Here is a 21,865-nt window from a genome sequence, read left to right on the forward strand (position 1 = left end):
CAAGATAGTCTCCCCCCCCCCCCATAAATATGGCATACATTCTTTGTTCCTACATGTATTGTTTGCTTGCATCCAGTTTACCAAACAATTCAGCCTTTTTTTTTCCATCTCACTGGTAAAAATCTTAAATAGTAGAGGGCCAAGAAACAAGCCTCACAGCACCCCACAGAGTTTGACAATTCTATGTTTATAGTTATATTTTGAGGTCTATGAGCACACTTTTAATCCACTTAATTTGTGCCATATTCATTTTATACCATTCTGGTTTTATCAGAATGTCATGTGTTTTCATGTGCCGAAAGTGTCTGTCTGCTATGTACGTTGGACAAATGTCTCAGACACTTTGCCAAAGGATTAATGCCCACAAAACAGATATTAGACAGGATCACAAAGAAAAAACAGTTTCTTACCATTTCAACCGGAAAGGACATCGTCTCAACAACTTAATTACCTGCATCCTGCTTCAAAAGCCTTTCAAGAATACTCTTGAAAGAGAATCCTCTGAACTGTCATTCATGCTCAAATTCGACACTTTATGCTTAGGTTTGAACAAAGACTCTAATTACCTTACCCATTACAAAGATAGCTTTCCCAATTATCACCTCTAATATCATTAGCTCACAGATATTTACCTCCTCCCCCCCCCCTCCTCCTTCTGTTCTGAAATTTGATTTGTCCTTTTCATATGTGTTCATTTTTTTTTAAATTGTATCCTTTGGTATATATGGTTGTGACAATTTTCTTCCACAGTTTGATCTGAGGAAGTGGGTCTGGCCCACGAAAGCTCATCACCTAATTGTTAAAGCAGGCTCTTTTCTGGCCAGGCCTCATGCACATAGCCTTCCTAGTCCAAGATTACCTTCCCCTCAAACCAAAAATCCTGCACTATGTGACTTAAGATCAGTAAAAACCAGGAGTAAAACACCAGGCAGGTAAGGGTCATGCAAAGTTCGTGCCAGTCAAGGGCCATCTCACCCCCTCTCCTTTCCCCTCAGCCTGTCACTAGGCAGACAGAATCTGTTACGCTTATCACAACTAAGCGCGGGAAAGCTCTTGCTCTCTCTATAAAGCAGCTACCTCTCATGCATCCAGTTGAGGGTTCCCGAAAATTTGGAAGGCAGAACATGAGCCAGGTTCTGAGGGCTGATCACCCGAAGGCCCCCTCCCGCTCACCGAATCTACTGAATTTTCCGCAGAGCGTAACGAATATGCTGTTGTCTCTGTTGTCCCTTGTATGTCTGATAAGTGTGAGTATTGCTGTGTAAAGTTAGTTAATCTTAACACTATTATTTATCAAACCTTTAAGTTAGAAGTTTGTTAAATAGTATAGTTAGGAGTTTAGATGTCAGACCTTATGAGTAAAATTAATGTAAATATAACTGATAAAAATCCCTAGGGTGTTATTGATAATTATTGGGACTTGGAAAAACTGCAGGGTATTTTCCTCTATTGCATTGCAGTTTGTTTATTGTTACTGTTAATAGTTATCTGGCACCCATGCATGTAAAAAGCTGATAAGTAAACAGTTATAGTTAAAAGCATTTTAATAAAAGTTAAAAGATATTCAGAACAAGGTTGCCTGTTTCTGCACCTCTCTGGGGCTGACCACATTCTCGAACCTTCCATTTTTACCTCATCACTAATAAACCATCTTGTTAAGTCTTTAAAGTGCTACATAGTCCTGTTTTTTGTTTCAGCTACACTTCAGACTAACACGGCTACATTTCTACAAGTTAAATATCTTATAGAAGTCTGTGTATGTTATGTCAACAATAATACCTTTATCAACCAAACTTGTAATCTGAGCAAGAAACAAATGTTAGTTTGAAAGGATGCATTAATTATGTTATCCTCTTCTAGACTTGCATTAATAATGAACCAGAGGAGGATAACAAAATTAATCAAATCTCATTTCAACTTCTAAATTATCTTGCCTAGGCTTGATGTCAGACTGACGGGCCTAGATTTACCTGGTCATTCTACTTACCCTTTTAAAATCAGCATAACTTTAGATTTCTTCCAATCTTCTGGATCTTTCCAAAGTTCCAAGTTGTACTAAAAAACTCAGCATTAATTGTCCAGCAAGCTCCTGAGCCAGTTCTTTTAAAACTCTTAAATGCAAGTTATCTGGACCTGATGATTTTAAAATGTTTACTTTTAGTAGCTTTTTAAAATATGCTCCAGAGATTAGTGGAATGGAAAGAGAATGATCTGTCTGCCCCTCTCCAAAACAGAACAATTCTATAATATTTCTGCCTTTTCTGCATTATTATGGATCATTTTACCACTCCCATAGTGTAATGGACTAATATTATTGTCAGGAGTCTTTTTGTTTGATACAAGTTGGACCTCTTTGGTCCGGCACCCTCGGGACCTGACTGGTCCCAGATGAGGGATTTTGCTGGACTAGGTGAGTTCATTTTTGGACTCCCCTTGCCCCAGCCTGGCCACTGGCCTCCCAGCCAGCTCCCCACCTCCTGCTGGCCCCGCTGACCTGCTGGGCAGCCATCACTGCTGGGGCTCCAGGCAACTGCATGCATGCTGGGGCTCCCTGGGCAGTCCCACACATCACATGTTGGGGCTTCCTGAGCAGCTGTGCAGGGGCTCCACAAACAGCCCCATGCATTGTGTGCTGGGTCTCCCTAGGCAGCTCCACGTGTACTGCACACTGGGTCTCCCAACCCTGGTGGGCAGCCCCACACTGGGTCTCCCAACCCTGGTGGGCAGCCCCACCATCAGCTCCCTGGCCCTGCAGGGATCCTTACTGCTGTCCCACCACCGGGACACTCTGGTCCTGCGCAACATCCATGCTAGACCATGGATGTTGCCAGACCAGAAAATCACAGTTAAGAGTTTCAACCTATATATTGAAGAAAAAGTCGTCTTTTCCTGAAGTCTGCTGGCCATAGAAACCTCCTTGTGTTCTTTTGCTAACCTAATCAATTTTCTACACTCCCTCTTCTGACTTCTGTTTGTGACTATCCCCATTCCCTTTCTTCCATTTGTTGCACATTGATCTATATGGCTGCCTTCACTTCCCCTGCAAAGCAGATGTCTTTCTTTTTAATTAATATGTCCTTTTTCTTGATTGTGACTTTTTAGGCATCTAATAAGATGTTCTTAAATTATTCCAGTTATCGTTCACATTTTTCTGATTAAATTCTTCCTCCCAGCTAACTTTCAGTTCATAATTATGTTTAGCTTTGTGAAACTGGTCATATTAAAGCACTAAGAGGCTTTCTGGACCTCATTATAAATGTAATCTAGTTATGATCACTTGTACCTAAGCAACCAGTAATTTTTAGGAGCTTCAAGGGATAGCTGAGTTAGTCTGTTACAGGAAAAAAACAACAAATGGTCTCGTAGTACTTTATTGACTAACAAAACATGTAGATGGTATCATGAGCTTTCATGAGCACAGCCCACTTCAGATGACCAGAGTTATGAGTAGGGGATATGAAAACTCGAAATAAATAGGCTGATAAGGTGGTTCCTTAGTTGTTGTTTTTGTGAGGGTGTGGCATAATTTCTGGCTGTAATCCGTGGGGTATGTAGATTGTTGTGGGTTTTTTACCCTTATTCCATTAGGTATAATGTCCATCTGTTTGCACTTGGAAAGGAAGATGTCAGTTTGGATCTGTGCAAGCTTCTTTGTGAAGTTGATGGATTTCCACTCCATATGGCTGAATGCTCGCAAAAAAACTAAGGAACCACAGCCAACCTCCAGGAGAGACCAAGGGTTCAGACGAAGATTACGACCCAGGTAAGACTGGAGGGAAAGCCCATGTCCACTCTCATGGACTCAGGCTGTAGCCAGACCCTGGTCTGGGCAGAGTTCCTCCCTGAGGGGCCAGTTCTGATACAATGTATTCATAGAGATATCAGAACTTACTCGACGGTGTGGGTTCACCTATCTGATGGAGTGGATGAGGCCATTTGTAGGGTAGCTTTAGCCCCGAAGCTCGTATATCCGGTGTTGCTGGGATGTGACTGGCCCAGATTTGGCCAGATTATGAGGGACTGGGGCCAGGAGGAACAAGGCTCCCAGAGTTGTGGAGCCAGCAGGGAGCTGAAGACATCTTTAAGCTCTGAGGAGATAGGAGCAGGTGAAGACTTTCTCTGTGAGCAACGGGAAGACCCCTCCTTGACGCATGCCTGGGAGCAAGGTGAAACCCCAACCGATGACCAACCTATTGAGGTTTGTTGAGGCCGGATACCCAGGTTTGAGGTAAGGGCCGACCTGAGGATCAGGGAGAGGTCAGACAATTGCTTTTGGAGGCAGGTATTAGACCTGGCCCACTGTAGTCAGACAGGAACTCCCCCTCCCCCCTTGTAACATCCATTTTTGCTTGCCTGGAGCATGCAGGGCACACAGAGCAGAAGGCCCAGGCTGTGTGACCATGAATGGCTGTAAACAGAGATATGCCAATTGCTGACCAAGAGGCTGCCAAGGAGTGTCCTTGACTCAAACCCATATTGATATGAACACACAGCCATCTGCAGGGGGAGGAATCTCTCGCCCAGTAAAAGAATATCTGGCACTCCTAATTTAGCTATCTTCCTCTCTTGCAAGTGTGAATTAACTTGAAACTTGCTTGTAAGAACTGGCGCCACAAAATGGACCAGTACAATTTGGCCTCTTAGATAAGAAGATACGGGCCCCCAGGGGTATAAAGATGGGTCCAGCAGTACATTTACTCTGAGTGTCAATCTACCATCTATCTGCTGGTCAGGTTAGGTGTTTGATCTCCTGAGGTTCCAGAGGGGACACCCACCTCGTATTTGTCTTTCCTAGGAATTGAGAGACTGGCCCTGGCCTGACACACTGAAGTTGAGAGGCACAGAAAGGGGTAAAAATTGTACCTGGATGTGGTCCTTTGTCTTAAGTGTACACAGACTTAGAGCTCTTTAAAGATTAAGCTGTCACTTGGTACCATTATTTCTATTTTCTATCTTTATTTTCTTTGTAACCATTTTTTTTAAATCTGTATTTGCTAACAGTTGAGAGAGCAATAGCCATTGTAACCATATGATTTATAAGTCTTTTTAATAAACCTGTAACTGTTTAAGTTTTAACCTGACTCCTTCAGTTGCTGTAATAGAACCAAGCACAATTTAAAAGAACTTCAGCCAGTTATAAAGAGATAGGCATAGGAAGAGCTTAGGCATTTGGATCTGTGTCACTCCCAGGTGACAGATTCGTTGGGGCACTTTTCAGCCTTCCCCAGGCTGCCCGCTGCGAAGGAACGTTGTGTTCTAGCAGCTAAAACCTAAGGTGTAATAAGCTCTTCCTATATAACGGGGCGTCTGTTGGCCTGCTGGCCACCCTCTGTGACGGGACCCCGGTCCTAGAAGTAAAGACATGGACGTTAAACCTTTTCTCGGAAACACGCACACGCACATGCACACTGCCCTGACCGTCGGCTGACGCCCACGCCAATACGTAGGCTGGACACCTGGGGTGAGAAAAAACATTTCAATGGATAACACAGGTTCTTTTGGCCGGGCATTCATAGAGCGGTTAGGGACTTTTGCGAATCTTGCCCTGAGTGCCAAAAGGCTGGTCTGGGGATAGTACCAGGGGCTCCTCTGATTCCACTCCCCGTGGTGGACGTCCCTTTCAATCAAGTAGCTATGGACCTGGTGGGACCCCTGGAAAAGTCTCGGCAGGGAAACCAGTACATTTTGGTACTTATAGATTATGCCACCCACTACCCTGAAGTGGTCCCGCTTAGGAACACCACGACCGCCACCTTTGCCACAGAATTGGTGAAAATCTTTGCCCGAATGGGGATCCCACAGGAGCTGTTGACCGACCAGGGGACCAATGTGTCATCTAAATTAATGACGGAGTTATGCCACCTCTTGAACATGAAGTCCTTACGGACTTCAGTATATCTCCCACAGATTGATGGGTTAGTTGAATGTTTTAATAAAACCTTAAAAGGAATGCTTCGACGGTTCATTGAGCTAAACATGAAGGAATGGGATATGTTACTGCCTGCGTTATTTGCAGTCAGGGAGGTTCTCCAGGCGTCAACAGGGTTCTCCCCCTTTGAGTTACTATATAGGAGACAGCCGCGGGGAATACTAGACTTATGTGAGACCTGGGAAGAACAAGACTCCTGGGTGAAGGGTACAATCCCCTACATCATAGACCTAAGAAAGAAATTGCAAACAAGAGGGGAGATAGCTAGGGAAAATCTACTACAGGCCCAAGAAAAACGGGCCCAGTATTATAACCGGGCAACCAAGCCCCGAACATTTTATCCAAGAGACTGGGTGCTTCTCCTACCATCACCAGAGTCAAAGCTATTGGCCAAATGGCAAGGACTCTTTGAGGTCCTAAGACAAGTAGGACCAGTAGACTACGAGGTGAGGCTGACAGGTAAACATAAAAACACCCAGATCTACCACATTAATTTATTATAGAAGTGGAAACCACAGGAAAGCGTGTTGATTATGTTACAGCCACCGGATCCAGAGTTGGGGCTCTGGGGAGGCAATCTGGTAAAGGATAGCTCAGCGTCCCTAGGGGCCAATTTGACAGACCACCAAAAGAACGAGTTGGGAGTCCTCCTACGAGAATATACGTACGTCTTATCAACACAACCTGATAAGTACGAGACCAATTGTGACACCTCCCTAGGAAAATGTGGGAACCCGTACAGGAGGAGGTACAACGGATGTTACAGATAAGGGTGGTCAAGGTATCCGGCCATGGCATAGCCTTCCCATACCACCATCCTGGCCCCGCACACACTGCCCTCAGAATGCCTACTGTAGGTGTTCTGGTGGCAGAGTGTTGCTGCCCCTTGTGCCCGCCTTCCCTGTGCTCCAGGGGTGGGGAGGCTGGAGCCACGTGCAGCCTGTGCTGCAGGCCCGAGAGTCTGGAGCCATACATGTCCACCCGCCTTCCTCCCCTCCCTATGGTAAGGAGGGGCAGAGGCAGCTTGGCTCCCATGCAAGGCAGAGCCTCAGCAGAAGAGGCAGAGCAGGGGGTGGGGTTGGGACCTTGCCTCTCCCAGCCCTACCCTCACTGGCTGCCCATAATCTCAGCAGTATCAAGAAAGCTGTCTTGGACGATCACCTGTGAGACTGAGGTGAAATCCTGGTCCCATCAAAATTAGTGTGAATTGTACTGTTTCTAGTAGGGCCAGGATATCAGCCTCAGCCATTTTCACAATGGAAGCATAGCACCAAATGTTGACAGTATCTGTCTTAGTGAGTTTATTAAAGAAATTCTCTTTTAATAAAACCTATGCACCTGTTAAATTGTGTCCAGTGCTGCATCTGAGGCAAGTATGACAAGCATGTAATTTCTTCCCCATCTCTCTGGATTTCTTTCTTAGTGTCTGTATTTATTTAGACAGAATATATAGAGCCAAAGGCTAATCATGTTAACATGACCCTGTCACTATCCAACATTAAACTGTGTTAAACAAGTTTTGGGGTTTGATATACAGAGATCATAGCTTGCTTAGCATAATGGCAAGCACACCATCTAAAACCCTTTTTAAACTTGAATAAAAAGACACAAGAAACATTTAACATAACATAAGAACGGCTGTACTGGGTCAGACCATTTGATGAAGCAGCATTTGAAATATAAAGGATTAAATATAGCTTTCATTTTAACATCCTTATTCCCTTTCTGTTGAGCTGCATCGATACCTTTACAAGGAAAATCCCCTTTTGTTTAACAGACTTTTTATAGTAAATGTTCTTTTTTTGGGGAAAGAGAAGATGTTAGTAGAGAGAGAGGCTGGAGCTGTTGTTGTTGGCTTTGCTATTTAGTCAATCCAATTCCCTATAAGGTAAAAGAGAAATGCACACAAAAGAGAAGAGCAAAGATAGAAAATGCATTTCTAGTTCTGCTGTTGACTTTCATTTTCAATCTCACTGCTGAAAAAACACAGGCCTGGTACACAATTTTATCAGTCTCTCCAAGACCTGGCAAACCCGTACCAGTATCAGGCTATTTAGGGCATTGCTTGCAGTTGCAGTTTCTGATCATGGGCTCAGTGTTGTAAAATATACCTTCGTGGCTGCCTAAGAGAAACTTATTAAACAGGAAAGAATAAATAACATGGGGAAGGAAAATTACACATTGTGTGAATGACAGTCTCATATCTTTTTAGTTATGTAAAGCCCAAAAAGGATCTATCCAGGAAATGGAAGGAGAGACATTTCACCAAAGAAGTATGAATAGGAATAGTGTATGAAATCAAGAAAGCCAAGCCAAAGAACGAGTGACAGCTGGTAAGGAATGCTAGAGACAACAAGAAGTGATTCTACAAATATCTGACCACAAGGAGAGACCAGAAATGGTGTGAGTCCACTGTTCAATGGCAAAGGTAAACTGCAGAGGTGGCACATGGGCAATGTGAAGGGTCGCCTGTCCCCTCAATGCCAGAATGCCATGGGAGTGGGGGGAGGGAGGAGAAAGGCAAGGGGCCAATAGGCAGAGCAATACCCACAGGCCCTGCACTCCACTTCCTGGTGTGGCTGCTGATGCATGAAAGGGGAAGCCTGAACCCTGCCGCCAGCTCCAGGCCTCTAATTCCCTAGGTCATATTGCTTAGGAAAGGAGGCTTGTGGGGAAGGAGTGGAATGGGACCAGAGAAGGGGTGGGGCAGGGGTAGAGATTTGGGGGAAGGGGCACAGAAGGGTTGGGAAGAAGAGAGGCCTGGAATGGAGTGGGGCAGTGGTGGGACTAGGTGGGCCCTCCCCTGAGCTACGGAAGGCACAGGGAGGAGTCACATGGGGAATGGTCATGTGACCAGTGTCTCCCTTTTGTCCTGCCCCAGCAGTTGTGGCTGGTGACCTGCTAACAGAAGATAAGAAGGCCAAGCTCTCAATGCCTGCTATGCTTCAGTCTTCTCACCCCCAAAAAAGTGACCAGGCAACTAGCAAAATTACCATAGACAAAAAAGGGAAAGGATGCAGACTGGGATAAGTAAATAATACCTCAGATCCTGCACTGCTCATTAGTCTTGTGATGAGCATTATGAAAACAACACAGCTGATTCTGCAGAATTTCATGAGCTGAGACTTGGAGCAGGAGTCCATGCTCTCTGTCCTGTTGGAAAGAAACCATTCAAGATAGATGTTGGTATTCACGGAACAGCTGTATGAAGTAGAACATTGCTATTGGGCTCAGGAAACAAGCACTAAATGGGGGTATCAAACCATGATGCAGTTATGGCAGCCACTGCTTATCATCCCATATTGTATGCACAAATCCATCTTTTTTGAACTGTGTGCAGAGCGAATACGAGCCTTGTGGTGTAAGGACACCAAAATGAGAAGAGCCCTAATGGTGGAAAAACACGTGGTGATGGCTGCATAGAAGCTTCTTTTGGTCAGTCACAAACTGGTTTGTAGTTAGGAAATCCACCATGGGGGTTATGGTGATGCAAATGTGCAGGGTTATTAATCTCCTCCTACTACTAAAAAGTAATAGAGATACAGCCGTGTAAGTTTGGTCTAGCTGAAACAAAAGACCGAACTTTGTAGCACTTTAAAGACTAACAAGATGGTTTATTAGGTGATGTCTGGCCCACGAAGGCTCATCACCTAATAAACCATCTTTAAAGTGCTACATAGTTCTGTCTTTTACTACTACAAAAGACTGAGATGCTGGGCAATGTGCAAGAAACAGGGAATCCTCTTATCACAAAGCCACCCATGAACGATGGCAGGGTGATAGAGGGCATGTATATCTTAACATTGGCTCCAGACCATGTTGTAAGCTAAGTTTCCTGTAAGCTGCACAGTTGCCCATTAAGCACTACCCAGGCACTCAAAGCAGCAGCAGGTAGAGATGCCTCTTTCCCAGCCCTGGACTTGCAGCAGTGGGAAGAGGTGCCCCTCCCCTGGCCTCAAACCAGCCCCACACCCACTGTAGCTAGAGGAAGGGTGCCCCAACTGAGCTTTGGACTTGCAATGGTGGGGAGTGGTGCCTCTCCCTCCCAGCCCAGATGCCGCTGCTGTGGGTGCAGAGAGCTGGGAGTGAATGGGTTGTGTCCTCTCTCCCCAGGGCAGCTTGCACCGCCTCCCCCACCCCCAGCTAGAGCCCTCACCCCAGTCATTGCACTAGGCCTAAATCCCCTCATCCGTGGCCTCACCCCAGAGCTCACACCCCCAGCTAGAGCCCTGCCCAATCTCAGAGCTTGCAGCCCCAAGCAAAACCCTCACTTCTCCCTCATCCCCAAATATCTGTCCCAGTCCTGAGCCCCCTGCCACGCTCCATACCCCTCACATCACCTTCATATTGGTGTACATAACAAAATTCATTCTGCACATTCATAGGAAAAGTGAGAGGGAACATTGGAATTTGTGAGTACCTCAGCAGAAAGGGCTGCTTTTCTAGATGTTGCAGGCACCGGTGGATCACTGGGGCCATTTCACTGACATCAGTGCAGTGAGTCAGTGCATGACACACACATCTGTAGAGAAAGCTGCAGGCAGGTACTTTTTTACCAGACCAGAAGATTCCAATAGATGTGGAAATGTCCAGAGTGCTCCTGAGCAATACAGTTGCTTATGTAGCCATATACCAGACTTTTTTTAGTAGAAAGGAGCATTTCAACAATAGGTTCACACGTGCAGAATGACCATAGAACAGAGGTCCTCAATCTGTTTATCATTGTAGGCTGCATAGCAATGCTCAATGTTAGCTGGGTCACAGACTGAGAACCACAGCACTCCCAAATTCCAGACCAAAATGCCCAATGCCCTGGCCCACCTACAGACCCTTCCACAGAGTGGAGCCAGAAATGGACCTCAGGAATGGGGCAGCAGGGCAACCTTAAGCCTTGACCCTGCCATACAGGGCTGGGTGACCAGCAACCCAAAGCACCATCCCAAATAGTGGGGTAGCCCGCACACCTTTCTCAGCAGGTCCCAGCAACCTTTAGCACACAGTTGTGTGACAATTGGGTTGCATGTGGGCTGCATGTTGAGAACCACTGCCATAAAATTTGCATCTGGCAGATCAGAGTTGCTGGTGCTACCTTTTTGGTAGTTAGACCTCGATAAGGAAAATATTTGTGAAATTATACTAGTCTTCTGTGTTCTGTATAACATTTGTGACTCCAAGGGGGAAAAGTTTCTGCAGGGGTAACACTGAGGTGGATAACGGGATATCTGATTTTGAGCAGCCAGACTCTAGGGTTATTACAGGAGGCTACTGGAATCGGGGAGTCTTTGAAGCAACTTTTGACACTGAGTCCCAGTGATGTGTCTTTCTGTAATGAATTAAGCCATGTGTCATCTAGGGAAAAAAACTTGTAACTCCCACCTGAGCATTAATTGTGGTTTGAAAATGCATTAATTTCTGTTGCAACCACCATGTGTAGACAGGAATAATCATTGTCTTTGTAAGCCTAAATTATTATTAAATGGCAATACATTATTAACATATCTCACAAGGGATATGAGAGTGAGCAGCACTCTTTGAAGCTGCCTGTAAGTCCAGTCATAATTATGGGATATGTCTGTCAGGATGGAGTGCCAGGAGTATTGTGACAGGCCAGAAATGTGTTTGGGGAGGACAAGGAAATCTACAGCTGAGCACATGTTCCACCTGTAGCACAAGCAGAAGCATCTCTGTTTCTCCATGAATTTTATTGTCCATTCCTGCCCATCTCCTCTCTCGGCTATCCATTTCTAATTTATCATTTATTGTGTCTCTCTACACCCTGGGCTTACTATCAGTTTAATCTGAAGATTGCAGCAATGCACAAAAGAAGTGCCTCATCTGACAGGTTCTTCAGCAGTATGTAGGAGTTGGACATCCAGGGTACATTGACAGAAGCAAAAAAAAAAAAAAAAAAAGAGATCCAGAATTGTGTGCAACCTGGGAAAGGGGAGATTTGGATTTAATTCTCTGCTCTGCTATATAGTTCATGTGTGATGTTGTGTCTTGCTCAAGGCTTGTCTACACTTTAGTGCATCACAATCCAGAGTGTGAAACTGTGTGCGCTAGCCTGTTGTGCAGTAACAGCTGCTGAAGTGTATGAAGAATTCTGCAGTGCACTTGGGACATACTCCTCTGTAACTTTTAGTGCATTTTAGTATGGTATGTAGTCAGTGAGCCTGACAACAGTCTGGTGCAGAATAATTCATACTTGTGATTGCTATGTGCTAGCTTGCCATCTAGCATGCCCTCAGTCTCTGTGCCAGTTATAGAATGGGGATGATATAGTATTGCCAATTCTTGCAGTTATTTAATGCACTGTTCAGTTTATTTAAAACTGCTGTTCTTGGAAATAAAAGATTACATGAGACTCTTGGCTTTTCTAAATAAATTCTAATTCACTCTACTATCAAAAAATAAAATAAAATAAAATCCTGGCCCATCATATAGCCCCAAAGCTCAGAAACTAAAAGGGCAAATCTAAAGAACGAGACAGTTTTCTAAACTCTCTTAGGGGTGTGGAATGTTCTTATGTTCTCAGTCCTGTAATGGGTCTGCACATAGGCCATATGCATGTCTGCACTATCACCCCTAGTATCATTATCTCATAGATAATAACCCTCCCCCTTCTGTTCTAAATCTGATTTGTCAGTTTCATTATGGCTGTGTCTACATTGGCATCCTTTTCCGGAAAAGGGATGCTAATGAGACCAGTCGGAATTGCAAATGCCCCGGGGATTTAAATTTTCCCCGCAGCATTTGCATGAACATGGCTGCCGCTTTTTTCCGGCTCGGGGCTTTGCTGGAGAAAAGCGCCAGTCTAGACAGGGATCTTTCGGAAAATAAAGCCTTTTCCGGAAGATCCCTTATTCCTGATTTTAGGTAGGAATAAGGGATCTTCCGGAAAAGGCTTTATTTTCCTCAAGATACCTGTCTAGACTGGCACTTTTCTCCGCCCCGAGCTGGAAAAAAGCGGCAGCCATGTTCATGCAAATGCCGCGGGGAAAATTTAAATCCCCGGGGCATTTGCAATTCCAACTGGTCTCATTAGCATCCCTTTTCCGGAAAAGGGTACCAATGTAGACACAGCCTATGTGTTCACGTTTTTTCATTGTATTCCTTTGGTATAAACAGGGGTTGACAAATTATGGAAAACCCTACTCACCAGACAAAAAAGGGACTCTCCACCCTCTCCCACAAAAAGTGTTTTTTTAATGGCATAAATTCTTAATAAGAACAGTAATTACTAATAAGTTATTAATAAATATCACCCAGGTTATTAATAAATATCTTATAAACCTCTACCTTTTCTCTCTGCTGCCATGTCTCCTCCCCTTGCTCCATCAGCTCCCCTGGTGCCTGCTGCCCCCCAACCCCTCACCCTCTGCTGTCTTGACTGCTGCCCTTCTCACTGCCCTCAGCCTTCCTGAGACCTGCCCCCCTCCACCAGCCCTTCTCTCCGCCCTGTGCCCACTCCTCCAGTAGCCCCACTCTGATCGTGTAAGCTACCCCTCCTCATCCCCTCTCCTAAACCTCCCTCTACACACCTGCCCTGCCTCTCTCCTCTGGTGCTGGTCCCTCCCCTGCAGCTGTCTGCCCTTCTGCTTCACCCCCAGAATCCCTTGGCACCTGCACCTTCCCTTAGCCCTGTCCCCTCCTGCTGCCTCTCCCTTCCCTCACTGCCCCTGCCCCCTTTGCTCTCTTTTTCCCTGATACCCACCCCCTCACCACCCTCTGCCCCCATTCCCTTCATGCCCCTGTGCCCTCACAGATGCCTTGCTCCATCCCTGCCTTCCTCATGCCCACCCCTTCTTTCAAGCCTTCTCCCAGCACCTCTCCCTCCTCCTCTAGCCCCCAGTGCCCTTACCCTCTCCTCTCCCAGCATCACCCTGTCCCCCCTCTCACTGACACCTCCCCTCCTGCCCTTTTCCTCATTGTCTGTACTTGGCCCCTTGGCATTTGTCTCTCCTGCACCACTGTCCCTTGGTGCCTTCCCCTTTCTTCTTCTTCTTCTTCTCCTGACCTCCTCCCCTCAGCAAAAGCCCCTTCCCCATATTTTTCCCCTCCCCTCCCAACTGCCCAGCCCAGCCCCTTTCCCTCCCCAGGGGCCAGCTCTAGGTTTTTTGCAGCACCAAGCAAAACATTTTGCCCCCCCGCTTTGTTGTTGTCTTTTACACGTTTGCATTTTGCAAGGGGTTTTTTTGTTTCTTTTCTTTTTTGTCCTGGCATTTTAGCCCTATAAACAACAAATAGCATTTTCATTCATTTTTTACCCTAAAGGCAAAGGCGCTTCAGGTGAACTCCCCCGTTCACTCGCTGCTGGGTCACAGCAGCCTTTTCCCTGCTCTGTGCAGCCCCTCCCTATGGGCAAGCATCCTTCACTCCCTACCCACAGGGGGTGCAGGGACATCACAGAGCCAGAGGGGTGCAGGGAACAGTGGGGGAGTACGGAGGTGGCACGGGGAACGGGAGGCACAGAGCCTCGCCGGCCGGCGGATCAAATGGGGCTGCGCCACCCGTAGTGCGGGCTTCGGCCAGCGTGTCACAACGGCCCACTGGGCCAGTCCGCCCCTGCACTCGCCCAGCTGGAAAAATCTACTCGCCATGGGCGAGCGCATTTGTCGAGCCCTGGGTATAAATATGGTCATGCCAATTCTCTTCCAGAATTTGATGAGGAAGTGGGTCTGGCCCACGAAAGCGCATCACCTAATAAACCATCTTGTTAGTCTTTAAAGTGCTGCCTAGTCCTGTCTTTTGTTACTGACAGCCGGGTGAGAAGAGGGGTCGGTCCAGGCTCTCAGTACATGTCGGTTAGTCTGTGAGGTGCCCGGGCATGCTGGCTTTTAACGTTACAGACTCACATGGCTGCCCCTCACAGATGAAGCACAGTCGAGTCGGTACCTCGGGGCGCCTGCTTAGTTGAGAAAAGTATCAAGTCTGGTTTAACCGTCTTAAACTGCCGCGGGGGAACCCGGGATCCCCTTCAACAGCGAGCGGCCCTGCGCTGCGCCTGCTCCCCGTGTCCCGCTGCTCTCGGCTACCTCTGTGCCCGTTTCTCACCGGGCCCCGCCTCCCGTCGCTGGCTGGGGCAGAGGAGCCCAGGCGGGAGTCCCTCCGCCGAGCGGCCCTTCCCCCCAGCACGGAGGGGCCGGGCGGGCTCGGTGTCTGCCCCAGAGGGGCCGGGCCGAGCCAGGCCGCGGCGGCCGCTCGATGTTTCGGCGCTCGGCATCAGGCCGCGGAGCCAGCCTGGCCGCCATGGCGCTGAGCGGGGTGCGCGTGCTGGAGCTGGCGGGCCTGGCGCCCTCCCCGCTCTGCGGCATGATCCTGGCCGACTTCGGGGCGCAGGTGGTGCGGGTGGATCGCTCGCCCCGCTCGGCGATGAGCACGGACGTGCAGGGCCGGGGCAAGCGCTCCCTGGCGCTCGACCTCAAGCAGGCGCGGGGGGCGGCGGTGCTGAGGAGGCTCTGCCTGCGGGCGGACGTGCTGGTGGAGCCCTACCGCCACGGTGAGGGGCTGCCGGGGAGGGGCGCAGGGTTGAGGGTGGGGTGCCGTTGGGGGAGGGCCCCTGGGTGCAGGGCTTGGGAGGAGGGGTGCTGCTGCCTGGGAAGTAATAGGGAGCAGGGCTTGGGGAGCGTCTCTTGCTGTCTGGGGAAGTTCAGAGGTGGAGAGGGGCTTTGGGATCCTGGGGGTCCCCTGCAGAGGAGACGAGGCAGGATGGGGGCTCGGTATCAGGGGTACCAAGGTGGGAAGTCAGGTGACTATATGGCAGTAGTGAGTGTTGCCCTTCATGGGAGATAAGGAGTTGGTGTCTGGATGACAGCTGGCACCTGGCTGGATAGGATGGTGGGAGCAAATGTTAGGAGATGTAAAATCCTGTTTAATTAGTTAACTGGGCAAACATTGGCTTCATCTAGACTGGCAAGTTTTTCCTTTGCGGAAAAACTTTCCAGCTGTCTACACTAGCGGCTTGAATTTCCACAAGAACACTGACTTCCTACTGTCTGAAATCAGTGGTTCTTGCGGAAATGCTATGCTGCTCCCGTTCGGGAAAAAGCCCTCTTGCGTAAATGCTTTTACACAAGAGGGCCAGTGTAGACAGATGAAAACTGTTTTGCGCAAAAAAGCCCCAATGGTGAAAATGGCGATCGGGGCTTTCTTGCGCAAAACCACATCTAGATTGGCATGGATGTTTTTCCGCAAAAAGTGCTTTTGCAGAAAAGCATCCGTGCCAATCTAGACGCTCTTTTCCGCAAATGCTTTTAACGGAAAACTTTTCCGTTAAAAGCATTTGCGGAAAATCATGCCAGTCTAGACGTAGCCAAAATATTTACCTGGTTAAATGATTAAATAGGGTGAGTGGGGGCTGCCTTGGCGGGCTGAAGTGCCCCCCACTCATGGTGGACCCCACCGGTTAACTGGTAGGCCTCACCTGGTAAGCCAATGGATGACCCCAATGCCTATATAATGGGTTAAATTGTGGCATGCAGGGGCTTTGACCATGCAAAGATAAGCTTACACTTTTCAATCGTTTAAACACTTGAACTCCCAGGCTGCATCTAGACTGGCATGATTTTGCGCAAAATCAGCTGCTTTTGCGCAAAATCTTGCTGCCTGTTTACACTGGCCGTGAGTATTTGTGCAAGAACACTGACTTTGTAATGTACAAAATCAGTATTCTTGCGCAAGAAGCCAAGTGTAGATAGCAACATTAATTTATTGCGCAAGAAAGCCCGATGGCTAAAATGGCCATCGGTGCTTTCTCGCGCAAGAGAGCGTCTACACTGGCACAAAAGCAAATCTTTTGCGCAAAGGCACATGCCAGTATAGAGGCTCTCTTGTGCGAATATTTTTAACGGAAGAACTTTTCCGTTAAAAGTATTTGCGCCAAATCATGCCAGTCTAGGCGCAGCCCCAGTGTCTACAGTTTATCAAGCCTGTAAGGATTTGTATGTTTGGGGCCTTAATTTTTAATATGGAGGTGCGATTCCTGTGGAGAAGACAGCTCCAGCATGCTCTGTTCTTTTCTAAGCCACGCAAGCCCATATATTTGAGCCACAAAAATGGCAAGTTGTAGCAGGAGGCAAGTTGTATATCACATATTGATTCCTGTGCCCTTTGGGCTGAAATTCTGTATTAAAGATTGAGCACTCATGGAAGTACTCGTACATTGTGATCTGACCACATTAGATTGAGGACTAAAGGGTCACATTATCATTTTAAATATCAATTGTTGTAAATGATCATATTTATCTGTGTTACTAATAATGCCTGTGGTCATTAAATCTTGGAACTACATATATCTGGTGTGCTTTTTCTTTGTCTATTCCTGGGTTTTGACATATTTTTTTTTCCCTTACAGGCTGTACTGTGGAAATCAATAAAACTGATTTCATTTTAATTTATAATTTCACATTTTCTGGTTGAAATGTTTGGATTGCCATGGGATTGTATGGTTAAAAGTGAGACAATTCCATTGGAATTTTGTGATTATTATAATAGAAATTTCTATTGCCTTTTGGTATTGTAAAAACCTTTCTGCACAATTTAAACATGAATGCAAATATGAATTGATGCTGGTGTCTCATTAAAGTTAAAATTCCATCTGCAGTTCCTTGAAATTTGGGGTCTTCAAAGTATTTTTGGGGTCTTCAAAGTATTTGAAGGCTTCAATATCTGAGATATAGGTGAGAGGATTATTCTGGGAGGGGTGGGTGAGATTTTGTGGCCTGCACTGTGCAGGGGTTCAGACTAGATGATCATAATGGTCCCTTCTGACCTTAAAGTCTATGAGTCTATGAAATTCTATAAGCTAGTTAATACATCTTATGGACCTTGTCCTGAAATTGGTTTCATACTGGTTCAGAGATCTTCTGTCATGGAGCCAGGAGCAGGGTTGGGGACCAAGTGATACATGGGGAGATTTTCATTGGCACAGACTAGTTAGACACCCAGATTCCATTGGCTTTTAGTTATTATTTTGTGAAATCTGTGGGAGGTAGGCATTTGAAAATCTGCTCTATCATGGTGAGAGAAAACCAACACATTGGCTGTGTCTAGACTGGCAAGTTTTTCTGCAAAAGCAGCTGCTTTTGCGGAAAAACTTGCCAGCTGTCTACACTGGCCGCTTGAATTTCTGCAAAAGCACTGACGATCTCATGTAAGATTGTCAGTGCTTTTGTGGAAATACTATGCTTCTCCCGTTTGGGCAAAAGTCTTTTTCCGAAAAACTTTTGCGCAACAAGGCCAGTGTAGACAGCAGAGATTTCTTTTCCACAAAAAAGCCCCGATTGCAAAAATGGCGATCGGGGCTTTTTTGCGGAAAAGCGTGTCTAGATTGGCCACGGACGCTTTTCTGCAAAAAGTGTTTTTGCGGAAAAGCATCCTGCCAATCTAGACACACTTTTCCGAAAATGCTTTTAACGGAAAACTTTTCCATTAAAAGCATTTGCGGAAAATCATGCCAGTTTAGACATAGCCTTTGTGTCTAGTTTAGTAAATTTTCACCACAGTTTTGTGAGGCTGTATTATAACTTGTCTGGTAGTAAAGGGCTCTATTCATAGGGCCTATTATTAATAATACAGGTCTTTTCATTTTGAAAGTACTGAGTTAACATTGGCAAAGCTAAAACTAGTTATTTCTAGATTAATTTTCTTAAACTTTGATCCTGCATCTATGCAGATGCAAAGCTTCATCAACAGTTTCTTGTGAGTGAATCCAATTTGAATATACAGTCATGAGACCTTAACATTTCATTATTGCAGGAAGGGTTGTCTGTTTGGGAACTTGTTATTCAGTGAGTTCACCTTTTAGGGCAAGTGGAAATTGAAGAGCCAGATCTACATAATTTTAAATATTATTTAATTGATGCAAACATATCAGCAAATCTCTCTGTTTCTCTTCTTAATCATTATCAGTTGACTCTTTCCAGTCAATGTCATGCTCCATTTGGATCTTGAAGGAGTTGAAGGATGATAGGTTTGTGTTTTTATAAATTAGTTTGGGCAGGTGTGTTCCATTTGAAAAATGTGATGAGCAAGCACTTTTAAGAATCTAGTATTTCTCCTCTTCTCTCCTTTTCAGATTGTATTGCTCTGCTATGTCAGCCCTGTTTTATCAGATAAAGTTCTGACCAAAGTTTAGCTGTAGTTTGATAAACACAGATACAGGTCTGTTTTACAAATTATACACAGTTTGAATATTTCATCTGTAAAAAAAACCAAACACAAACAAAACCCAAGTCACTTTTTGAGAAGTCAGGCACCAAAGGGAGAGACAGAGAATTAAAAATGTGAATTTACATAGTTTTTCATTCTTGTACTGTAGATTAAAATTGATCAAACCTACATTTCTCTAATTTTGCAAAAGTTTCTTGCACTTCAGGGTACAGAAGAAACTTTGCTTGTGCAGTTTCTGCAAATCATTTGCTGAGTGTCAGTCTACTCTTGTTTTTATGATAGATAAAAAGTAATAGTAGTAGAAGGGTAGGCTAGTGTAAAGATAAAATTAAATGTCTTATACACATTGAACCTCTGTTAACCAGGACTCCCTGGTATGGGTGCCAGACCACGATGTTCCAGGACCAGAGAGTCCTGGTGAAGGGCTGCCGGTTCCCCACAGTTGGGTTGTTACGTACAACCTAGTGGGGCTGCCTGGCAGGGCCAGGAGCCCAGCGTGCCACACTGGGGCCGTCTGGTGAGGCCAGGAGCCCAGTGTGCAGGAACCTGTGCTGGAGCTGGGCTTCTTGGCATAGTAGGGACGGGGGTGGAGGGACTGGCAGGCAACAAGGCTGGTGGCATCGGGGGAACCAGCCAGGAGGTTGGCAGCCTGTCCAGGGCTGGGAGCAGGGGAGCCGGATATGACCTCCCCTGGTCCGGCAAAATGCCTTATCTGGGACTGGTCAGGTCACTAGGGTGCTGGTCCAGGGCAGTCCAATCTGTACCAACACTGAAGGAAAGGGTAAAACTATATTAAGCAAGTAAGCAAGGAGAGTTGTCAATAAGCGTTATGCTGATAAGTGACAGAAGCAGTCCTGAGAAAGTTGTCCAGAGGTTCAACTTTGTAAAGATTGGGGAGTGTGTTAGTCACTTTTTCTATGGTGCCTAATCATCTGGGAGCTGTCTCGTTGGTTCAGCTATATTCAGTCATTCATAGCAGACGAAGCTTGTCAGGATGGTTATGAGGAGTCTGAAGCTGGGAGAAAAAAACTATTTTTACATTGATTTTATATTTGGTGCATTCAACATATATAATAAATTTAGTGCATTATTAATTTGTAAAATATTGGCAGTTTGTGTTTTAATATGGCTACTGTCTGTACTGGAGGCTTTTTTGAACTGAATCAGTATGTTAGCTATGATTCAAGTTCATAAGACTAATACATTTTACAGTTTTTTTTTTTTCAAATCAAGTTTATTTTGAATCGAAGTTAAAAGAAAATGTTTGCATTGGGATTAAACAATTTATTTTACTGTTAAGGTGTCATGGAAAAACTTGGTCTTGGTCCGAAGGTCATTCTACAGGAAAATCCAAAACTCATCTATGCTAGACTTACTGGATTTGGCCAGTCAGGAAAATATGCCAACTCTGCAGGTCATGACATCAATTATTTAGCTTTGTCAGGTAAAGTGTAAAAATTCCTATTAGATTAACTCTATTTTTGCTTGAATAAGAATTGTATTAACAGGCGTTTGTGCATGTGGTTTAAATTTCTTGAGTGTATCGTTCTCTAGGTAAAAGACTATAGAAGAAGAAAATCTCAGTAAAGTAAATAATTTTTATGATAGTCTTCAGTTTTATCTTTTCATTTTAGGCCTAATCCCCCAACTTTTACTCACTGAAGCAATCCTTGCATGTTTAGTCCCATGCAACTATAAATCAAACTACAGATCAGTATGTCTGCTTGTGTGAGAATGTTGAGTGAAAGCTGCAAGATCCAGGACTTTTGTGAGCTCTATCATGTCTTAGTACTCCGCATATCCTTATATTGAATGCCAAAATGAAGTAATATTATTGATTTAGTACTGCTGGACTGCAGAACAAAGTCCACACTGCTTTCTAAAATAATTTTCTTCCTAATTTTGGTTTAATTGGTACCATTTTGTGTGGTTCTTCGCATCTGTTACTGCAAAGTAACACCTGTATTTGTACACACTTCTGGGGGAGGGCAGTGCTCTTTGTATTAGAAAATGTAAACTGTGCTTGTGCACCAATTAACATTTTTCTCAACAAATTAAATTTTATCAGAGTTTTTAAAAAGATCAGACAAGTATATAGAGTGTTTACAAATCTAGCTGTATGTTTTCTATGTTCTCTAGAGTTAATATTTCTCCAGCTGCTTTTGCCAGAAAATCTAAAAGTAAATGATAATCCTACTTTCTGGCAAACTGGTTTTATTTTAGCACATAGACAATCTGCCTGAAATGTCACAGGCATGCCAGGGAGAATTTTTTTTGCCAAGTTTATGGCAAATTAGACAAGGCATTTGAGAGGTCTGACTGCTCAAGAAATTAGGTGATCTCATGTCTTGGAAAGTTTCCTTATAGTTTTCTGTTTGCTGTAACTCAAAACTGATTTGCCATGGAAAGTCTAAATTAGATTTAATATGTTTGTCTACTGGTACTTATGACACCAGTTGGACTGTTGAATGGCAGGTTTTAGTTAATGAAAAGCTTTGTGCATGCATCCTAAGCTCAGTGGTTTAACACTGTATGTCAGTGTGTGTCTCTTTAGAAAACACACACTGGTATATTTTCATCAGTGCCAGGCAGTGTTTTAGGATGCATTGAATTTGTGTGCTGCTTCAGCTGCAAGAATCAACTCCTAGGCTGGAGGCTTAGGAGGAATGTGGCTCTGCTGCAGAGCTGATAACCTCTACCTTGCCCCACTGGCAGGAGGAAGAGAAAGAGGGTGGTTATGGGGAAATACATAGCAAAATGAAGGTA

At 45.3% G+C, this 21,865-nt stretch overlaps 1 protein-coding gene and 1 long non-coding RNA gene across 2 annotated transcripts in view; one reads left to right on the plus strand and one right to left on the minus strand.

The window, feature by feature from the left end:
- Positions 1 to 3,362: 3,362 nt before the first annotated feature.
- Positions 3,363 to 14,920, minus strand: LOC112544708 (uncharacterized). The gene is made up of 3 exons (XR_003088045.3): positions 14,785 to 14,920; positions 8,971 to 9,082; positions 3,363 to 8,062 (listed from the first exon to the last, which is right to left on the minus strand). It is a non-coding gene; the product is annotated as an uncharacterized LOC112544708 (long non-coding RNA).
- A 213-nt stretch (positions 14,921 to 15,133) lies between these two features.
- Positions 15,134 to 21,865, plus strand: part of AMACR (alpha-methylacyl-CoA racemase) — a 32,812-nt gene continuing 26,080 nt past the window's right edge. Inside the window, exons 1-2 of the mRNA XM_075932583.2 lie at positions 15,134 to 15,428; positions 20,400 to 20,543. Of these exons, the coding sequence (XP_075788698.1) occupies positions 15,134 to 15,428; positions 20,400 to 20,543 (439 nt within the window). The remainder of the gene's footprint in view (positions 15,429 to 20,399; positions 20,544 to 21,865) is intronic.

The sequence above is a fragment of the Pelodiscus sinensis genome, chromosome 6 (genome assembly GCF_052426305.1).
Source record: "Pelodiscus sinensis isolate ZL-2025 chromosome 6, ASM5242630v1, whole genome shotgun sequence".
NCBI lineage: Eukaryota > Metazoa > Chordata > Testudines > Trionychidae > Pelodiscus > Pelodiscus sinensis.